The sequence below is a fragment of the Sceloporus undulatus genome, chromosome 7 (genome assembly GCF_019175285.1).
Source record: "Sceloporus undulatus isolate JIND9_A2432 ecotype Alabama chromosome 7, SceUnd_v1.1, whole genome shotgun sequence".
In the NCBI taxonomy this organism is placed as follows: domain Eukaryota; kingdom Metazoa; phylum Chordata; class Lepidosauria; order Squamata; family Phrynosomatidae; genus Sceloporus; species Sceloporus undulatus.
Window position 1 is genome coordinate 28,398,617 of NC_056528.1, and position 8,386 is coordinate 28,407,002.

The 8,386-nt window shown below is 45.2% G+C and overlaps 1 protein-coding gene across 3 annotated transcripts in view; it reads left to right on the forward strand.

The window, feature by feature from the left end:
• LOC121936939 (transducin-like enhancer protein 1) overlaps positions 1-8,386 on the forward strand; it is a 28,108-nt gene that overhangs the window by 10,143 nt on the left and 9,579 nt on the right. For 2 of the 3 annotated variants that reach the window (XM_042479656.1, XM_042479658.1), the window contains 5 exons: positions 3,313-3,375; positions 4,518-4,592; positions 5,909-6,107; positions 7,121-7,137; positions 8,139-8,243. In XM_042479656.1, the coding sequence (XP_042335590.1) occupies positions 3,313-3,375; positions 4,518-4,592; positions 5,909-6,107; positions 7,121-7,137; positions 8,139-8,243 (459 nt within the window). The remainder of the gene's footprint in view (positions 1-3,312; positions 3,376-4,517; positions 4,593-5,908; positions 6,108-7,120; positions 7,138-8,138; positions 8,244-8,386) is intronic. The other variant, XM_042479657.1, reaches the window with a different exon arrangement.

The window sequence follows — 8,386 nt, forward strand, 5'->3', positions numbered from 1 at the left end:
TAATAATAATAATAATAATAATAATAATAATAATAATAATAATAATAATAATTGCAGTGGTTCTCAAACTTCAGTCTATCAGGCGGTCTGGACTTCAACTCCCAGGAGCCCTAGCCTTTGACCAAGAGTCAAGAATTCTGGGAGCTGAAGTCCAAGGTGTCCGGAGAAGCAAAGTTTGGGAATCACTGCCTTAAAGGCATCAGATGCTGTCTGATGTTGGGTGCTGAGCAGGGTCAGCCTTGGTTGGTACTTGGATAGGTGACTGCCAACAAGTGCTGGAGATGAGGATGCCAGACACAGATGCTGGTGAAACATCAGGAATAAACTCTCCTAGAACATGGCCACACAGCCCGAAAAACCCACCAAAAGCTAAGGATGCTGGCCACGAAAGCTTTCATCTTCACAATGCTGGAGACTCTGTTTTAGAGGAAGGAACTAGCAAAGCCACCCCTGAGTCTTCTTTCAATACACGTTAATACATTACAGTCTCTTTCTTTCCATGCCATCATGTTAACCTGCAATATACCCTCCAACCACCCCAATTTGTCAGACAAAGTCTCAGTTAATCCTTTGCCATCCCACTTTCTCAGCTCCTTTTAAAACATCCCGGTTTCTCTCTCCTCCTTCTGCTTTCCCCTTTTGCTTACTTCGGTTCCTGCAAATCGAGTTCAAAATGCAAAAATAATTGTACGTATGTGGCTTCAAGTTCCATATTGACGTAGGTCGACCCCATGAATTTTCTTAGGCAAGGAAGATTCAAAGGTGGTTCGGCCAATTCCTTCCTCTGAAATAGAGCTTCCAGTACCTGGTAGTCTCCCATCCAAATACTAAACAGGACTGACCCTGTTTGGCTTCCAAGATCAGACAGGATCTGGTGCTTTTAAGGTATTTAGGCTCTTTAGCACTTTAGTAGCTGTGGGGAACGAGAGGACAGAAGAGGAGAGGGTTGTATCTTGCCCTTTCCAGTGGTTTCAGGCAAAAGCAAACTGCTGCAGTCTCTCCTAGCTTGTGCATTTCCCCTCTCTATTAAATTTGAATCTAAATTCTGAGATTGCTAGACCACACACACCCCAGTTTTCATCTGAAAAGCATTGAACGAATTCTGACACACACACACACACCCCCCGCAAGTGGTGCAGTAAGTGGTGGAAAGAATATCCATGAATATTCAGATTCCAGATGAAAAAGCATGTTATCTGAGTACAGGGAACCCCTGACTGCAGCATGCATGCCTTTTTAAAAAAATGTTAGAAGGAGCCAGAGAAGTTGGCCAGAGGCCTTTGCTCCTGCCGACACGACTCCTGTGCCAAACCATCTCAGAACCGCAGTTTGGCATGCCTGCCATTTCAGGAGTAACCGAATGCTTCCTGGTGGTTTTGGAAAGCCATGGGCTGAGAAAAGTGGGATGGGTAGAGACTGGATTTTGCAAAAGTGAGCAGGGGCAGGAATTGAAATTTTGCATAAGTGGCCTGGTATGGGAAATGAATTTTGCAAAAGTAGGCTGGGGTAGGAATTGAATTTTGCAAAAGTGGCCTGGCGTGGAAAATGAATTTTACCAAAGTGGGCTGGAATTGAAATTTTGCAAAAGTGGGCTGGGGTGGGGACTGAATTTTGCAAAAATGGGCTGGGATGAAGTTGTTTTTTCCTCTCCAAAGTGGAAGCGAGGAAACCAGGGAGGGGAGAGCCAGCCAGCCGTGGTGGGGGGAAGCCTGGCGAGGCGGCCGCCTCATCATTTTTCATCCCGCCAGCGTTAAAGTGCCACTAAATTGAACATTAACGAGGCTGGGTTGAATTGGAGGCAGGGCTCCCTTAGGAGCCGGCTGCCCATTAGGAAGGAGAATCCATTACCGGCGGCCCCAGGAGGGAATTAAATCTTTCCCAGAAAGTACCTACTGCCAAGGCCTCTCCATCCATCCCCTCCCTTTCCTCTTTTCCTATCTAGATATTTCCCCCTCTGTTTCGGAGGCTCCTACGCTTAGGCCTCTGGTGTGCATGCATATGTATTTTATATTATTTTTTGCCAGGTGAGGCAGCTGATCTCTGGTGCATTTTTAATGTTTTAATGCCATTTAGTTCTTCTCCCCTGGTCATGATTTCCTGCAAAATCTACCCAACGTTAGACTCCTGTGATGGAGGGACTCCAGGACTTGTTTGCCCCCCCACAGTTGTAAAGCGTCTCCGTAGTTTTTGTGTGAGTCATTCCCCGATTTAGGGCAACCCTAAGCAGGTTTTCTTGGCACGTTTCTTCAGGATGGCTGTCCTCTGAGGCTGAGAGAGTATGACTTGCCCAAAGCCACCCAATGGGTTTCCATAGCTGAGCAGGGATTCGAACCCCACTCTCCTGAATCCTAGTCCAATGCTCTAAAGACTATAACAATCTGGCTCCTTCCGTTTATCTATATCCTTCCTGCCCTTTTTTCCGCTTGGCTGTGGAAACCCACTGGGTGACCTTGGGTCAGTCACACTCTCTCAGCCTCAGCCAATGGCAATGGCAATACCAATATAGAGAAATATAGGTAATGACAATGATAACTGAGGACTTATTTATTATTATTATTTATTTTATTTACTTATATCCCGCCTTCTTCCCGACACAGGGACTCCGATGATGATAATGATCATTGATGCCCCGTCCTTGTGTATATGCAGTGCAGCTGCTGTACAATTCAGCTTTGTCTGAGCCTAGCCAAAATATTAAATAAGCTTCTAGACCTCATGATTCTCAACTGGGAGCGAGAATTAAATATTGCTGAGTTGTATCATCCAGACTTCTTCACCCTTCTGGCTTAGGATGTTGGGAGCTGCAGTCCAACAATATCTAGGGAACTGCAGCTGAGTTCTAACTAAATACAGAGCTGCTTTTACATCAGAAGATGTTTTATACCAAGTTGGACTCTTTGTCTGTCCAGTGCCATGACAGGTTGAGCCTCCCTATCCGAAACGCTTGGGACCGGATGTGTTTTGGGTTTCGGAGTTTTGGAATATGTGCAGATACATCATGAGATCTCTTGGAGATGAGACCCAAGTCTAAACACAAATTTCATTTATGTTTCATATACATCTCATCCGAATTCCAGATAAGGGAGACTCAACCAGTGCTGGGATTGGCTCTCCAGGCAAAGTTTTTTCCTTCTGATTATTTTAACTGGAGATGTCAAGGATTGAACCTTAGTGCCTGCTGTGTGCAAAATGGGGGATTCGCACCCATGTTATTCTATGTTGGTTGCCTAATCTATGGCCGATCTGATGTTTTGTAGTGTTTCCTGTGTGTTTGTGTGTCTGTTTTCTTTCTCTCTTCCTCCTGCCATGCAGACGGAGATTGCCAAGCGACTCAACGTCATCTGCGCCCAGCTCATCCCTTTCCTCTCCCAGGAGGTGAGTGTCTCTGATTTCACCAGTTCTGCCTGTCCTTAATGGCATAATGTTTTCACCCATTTCAAAAATGTGGGGGAGAGTTCTGGAAGACCAAGATGGGAAGACTAAGATGCCTTCGCTAGAAGATCTGTACTATTAATTTAGGTGGGTCATATAACTATATGGTTCTGCAATTCAACTCTTCCAACTTTATGATTCCATTGTTCAACTCTTTCAACTCTATGCGTCTGTGCTTCAGTACTCCAAGCTCTATGGTGCTATGGGTCATTTGTTCCAACTCTATGAAGCTATGGTTCAGTTTACCAATTCTGTGATGCTGCTGTTCAACTCTACTAACTCTATGGTTCTGTGGATCAACTCTTCCAAGTCTATGATGCTGTGGTTCAACTCTTCCACCTCTATGGTTCTGTGGTTCAACTCTTCCAACTCTATGATTCTGTGCTTCAAGTCTGCCAACTTTGATTTTGTGATTCAACTCTGCCAACTCTGTGGTTCTATGGGTCAACTGTTCCAATTCTGTAGTCCTGCGGGTCAACTCTTCCAAGGCTATGGTTCAACTCTACCAATTCTATGATTCTGTGGGTCAGCTTTTCCAACTCTATGATGCTGTGAATCAGCTCTACCAAGTCTATGATTCTGTGGTCCGATGGGGTACACAATGGGCTGCCTAATATGGACCCCTTATGGGTATTCCCCCCCCCCATTTGTTTTGCTCCAAAAATGCCTCAAAATAGTAAGGATGGGGTGGGGGCTTTCCACACTTGGTGCCCCTTCTCTACTTTGTGCTCCAGCACCCCCAAATGATGCCAGTTGGAGAGGATGGGTGTTGTAGTGCACACCTCACCGGTTTAGCTTTAGGAGGACCTTCCAGATGTTGATTGCTCTAGGATCATGGAATGGACCTCCTCATAGGGTGGTGGACCTTCCTTCTTTGGAGGTCTTCTAAACATAGGTTGGATGGAGCAGCTTTCAGGAGAGCTTGAGTTGTGAGTTCCTAGATGGCGCAAGGAGTTGGATTAGATGACCCTTGGAGCCCAACTACAATTCTAGGAATGATAATGGTGGGGATTATTACAATAATGGTCCTTATTGTAACTATTGGTGATGCTGGTTTTGGATCTTTTTGTCTACCCATTCTTCAGCATCAGCAGCAAGTGGTCCAGGCGGTGGAACGAGCGAAGCAGGTGACTATGGCCGAACTGAACGTGGCGATTGGGGTATGTGGCACCCTGCCTGCTTCCCATGCTCTTGGTGGAATTCCCAAATACCATCTTTTAATTATTATTATTATTTTAAAGAAACACCTTTCCTCTATAGAGAGCCTTTTCTTGTTTATTTGTTCCTTCCTTTATTTCCATCCCACGACAGCGTTAGTCGTCTTTACCTTCACAGCTGCCCTGTAAGGTAGGTCAGGCCAAGCTTGCTGAGGCTGCATCTGCACTGCAGTAATAATGCAGTTTGACACTGCTCTGGCTGCGTCCACACTGCAGAAATAATCCAATTTGACACTGTTTTAACGGCCGCAGGACACCATTTTAACTACCATGGCTCAATGCTTTAGAATCCTGGGATCTATAGTTTGCTGTTGCACCAGAGCTCTCTAACAGAGAAGGCTAAATGTCTCCCTAAGCTACAAGTCCCAGGATTCCATAGCACTGAGCCAGGACAGTTAAAGTGGTCTCAAACCTATTATTTCTGCAGTGCGGATGCAGACTGAGTTTGAAATAAAGGGGGGGGGGGGGACCAGGGATTGCATGAATTGGGAATTTGCCTGTGTTTGAAACTGGGGGCAAAAATGGGGATTGTGTGCTGAAAATTGGTCTGGGTTCAAATCCTGACAGGACGCCTACATCCCAGACTATGGGAGAAAAAGCACCAAGTCTGCCCAGCCAGCCACTTCCAAACTCCTAGAAAATGTAATTGCTTTGTAGAAAAGAGGATTGGGGAAAGGGGACGGGGATGTGGGACTTTGACGTGCTAAAAGGGTGCATCGGTGCCGAGTGCGAGTGATGAGCCTTGTCAAAAGCAAGGGACTGGAACCATGTTTTCTTCTGGGGAGAAGAGAAGAAAATGTGAAACCTAAATGCAATAACGCAGCAGGTTAACCAATGGGGGATATATATATATATATATATATGGCATGGGTTTGAAAATCCATGTGTGCGTTCTCTCTCGGCGAGAGAGAGCCTGCATGCGCTTGAAGCATGAACGCCGTGATATTTAATTTAAAAGCTGAGGGAAGGCAAAGCTGACCCAGTTTTCGTGGGCTCTGTCAAAACCCATGTATTTGGAAAACAACAACAAGAAGCCCCCAAAAGAATGGATGATGGAGTGGGGAGGGCAGGAAAGCAGAAATATAGGGAGCAGAAGAGAAATACGTTGCATTTCTTCCCCCCCCCCCCAAAAAAAAAGATTGGTCCACATGTGGCCCATGTATCGGCCCACATGTGGCCCCCACATTGAGGGCCACATTTTCCCCACCTCTCTCTCCACCCCCCTTTTAAAGAAAGTCTCTCTTCTGTCTCCCCTCCAGCATCAGCTGCAGGCGCAGCATCTTTCGCACCATGCGCCCCCCATCCCGCTGACCCCTCACCCCTCCGGCCTCCAGTCGGCCAGTCTGGCCACCTTTGGCGGAGCTTCAGGGCTTCTGGCCCTCTCCGGGGCATTGGGTGCCCAGGCACAGCTGGTGGCAAAGGATGAGCGAGGAGGGCTTCTGGACTCGGATCACAGAGGTACAGGGAAGCGTCCATATCTGGGGGTATTTATGGCGGTTAAGCACAGAAATAAAATAACAGAAACAGATAGACAGATGAATGGATACATGGATACATGGATAAATTAAATGGATAGATTACATGGATTTTATTCACACACACACACACACACACACACACATATATATATATATACATATATACATGCAAGCTCACACACATATACATAAATTTAGGAATATATGTGTATGAGATAAATGTATATAATCTTTAGATAGATGGATGGAAGCAGAAAGAAAAAGAAAAGAGAAGGAGGGAGGGAGATAGAGAGATGGAGAAATTAAATAGTTCAATTCAATGGATACACACACACATTTATATACTGTATATAAATTTAGGAATATATATGTATGAGAGAATGTGTTGGTCTTTACAAAAGATTTGCATTCATTTGCTGTAAAACTTGTCACTAGCATAGCATAGTGGTTTGAGCATTGGACTTTGACGCTGGAGACCGGGGTTCAAACGCCGGCTCAGCCATCAAGCCACACTCTCTCAGCCTCAGAGGAAGGCCAGGGCAAGCCCCCTCTGAACAAAAATCCCATGAAAGAGTTGCCTTAGGGTCGCCATAAGTCAGAAAGGACTTGAAGGACACACAGGTTTAGGATCAGGATCCGTGTCCTGTTCTTTAAGAAACGAAGTGGCTTGGGAAATGCTTTTGTGGCCGATCGCCTGGCAGGCTTTGCACGCTCCCCATAGGTGACATGGGGCAAACGCCCTTTGCAGTGGGACAGAGGAGAGGAAGGCAGGAAATGAGGTGGTCCTCACTTAGCAAGAAGGAAGCAAAAAGGGTTTGCAGTTTCAGGCCCTCCCTGTGCCATCTTTCCTTTGCAAACCTCCAATCGATATCTGTGCGCGAGTGCGGAAGTTGGGGGAGGGAGAGGCGTTCCACGGTGTTTTTTTCCAATACTAAACTCTCTGCATCTTTTCCATCCTTGCCCTGTTGCTGATCTGCGTTGCCATGGTGACAGAGAGAGACCCGGGGCCCGTAAGTTGGATTCACCCCCCTTCTTTCCTCGTTTTCCCCCTGTTTCTGTCTCTCCTTCGTCAGCTCTGTGCATCCCTTCTCCCCATTATCTGCCTTCTCTTCCATGTATATATTCTGTTTTCTGGAGCAAAAAAAAGACTTTCAGCCATGGGGAAAAGAGTGCCTTGGTATGCTCAGGTCTATCCATTTCATCTATCCATCTCTTTCTTTCTTTCTTTCTTTCTTTCTTTCTTTCTTTCTTTCTAGTGCTCCCATTCATTTATCCTTTCATCTGTCTGTCCATCTAGCTATCCATCCTTCCATCTGTCCATTCATCCATCTTGTATCATATATCTATTTATCTATCTTACCTCCCTCCCTTCCTCCATCCATCTATCCATCCATGTATCTGTTTATCTATCTATCCATCTGTTTCTCTGCCTGTTCATCTATCTGTCTGTTTATCAATCTACAATCCATCCATCCACTTTATTTAAGATGCCTCTGTCCATCTGTCCTTCTAGCCTCCTATCTATCCACCCATCCATCCATCCATCTTCAATCAATCAATCAATCAATTAATCTAGCCAGTGGACCCTTGTTATATAGATTTTGCCCAATAAAAATTATTCTGTGCCAACCAGTTAAAAGCAGAAGACACAGTCGTTGCTATATTGGGAATACTGGCATATATAGATTTTTGCCCAATAAAAATTATTCTGTACCAACCAGTTAAAAGTGGAAGAGACAGTCTTTGCAATACTGGGAATACTTGTATATATAGATTTTGCCCAATAAAAAATATTATGTGCCAACCAGTTAAAAGCAGAAGACGCAGTCCTCTCTATAGTGGGAATGCTGGTATATATAGATTTTGCCCAATAAAAGTTATTCTGTGCCAACCAGTTAAAAGAGAAAACAGTCCTTGCTATACTGGGAACACTGGCATAGATAGATTTTGCCCAATACATACCCAATACATGTTGTGATTTTCGTTTTTGTCTCTCTTCTCCATCCTCCAGAGTTCCTTAGTGCTATCGAATGGCGAAAGGATGCGCGCCATTTCGGAGTATCTGAACAGCAGCAAAAAGCGGAAAACGGAGGAGAAAGAGTATGGCACCGACTACGTAGGTCTTTCCGTCCCACGGTGGTTGTGGATGCCTTGTTTAGGCTTAATTACTTTATTAAATGGTCGACGGAAGTCTGGCTGAACAGTTTAATGAACCTTAAAGGCACCCCAGAGGCCAAGGAATCCTTATGTAACAAATAC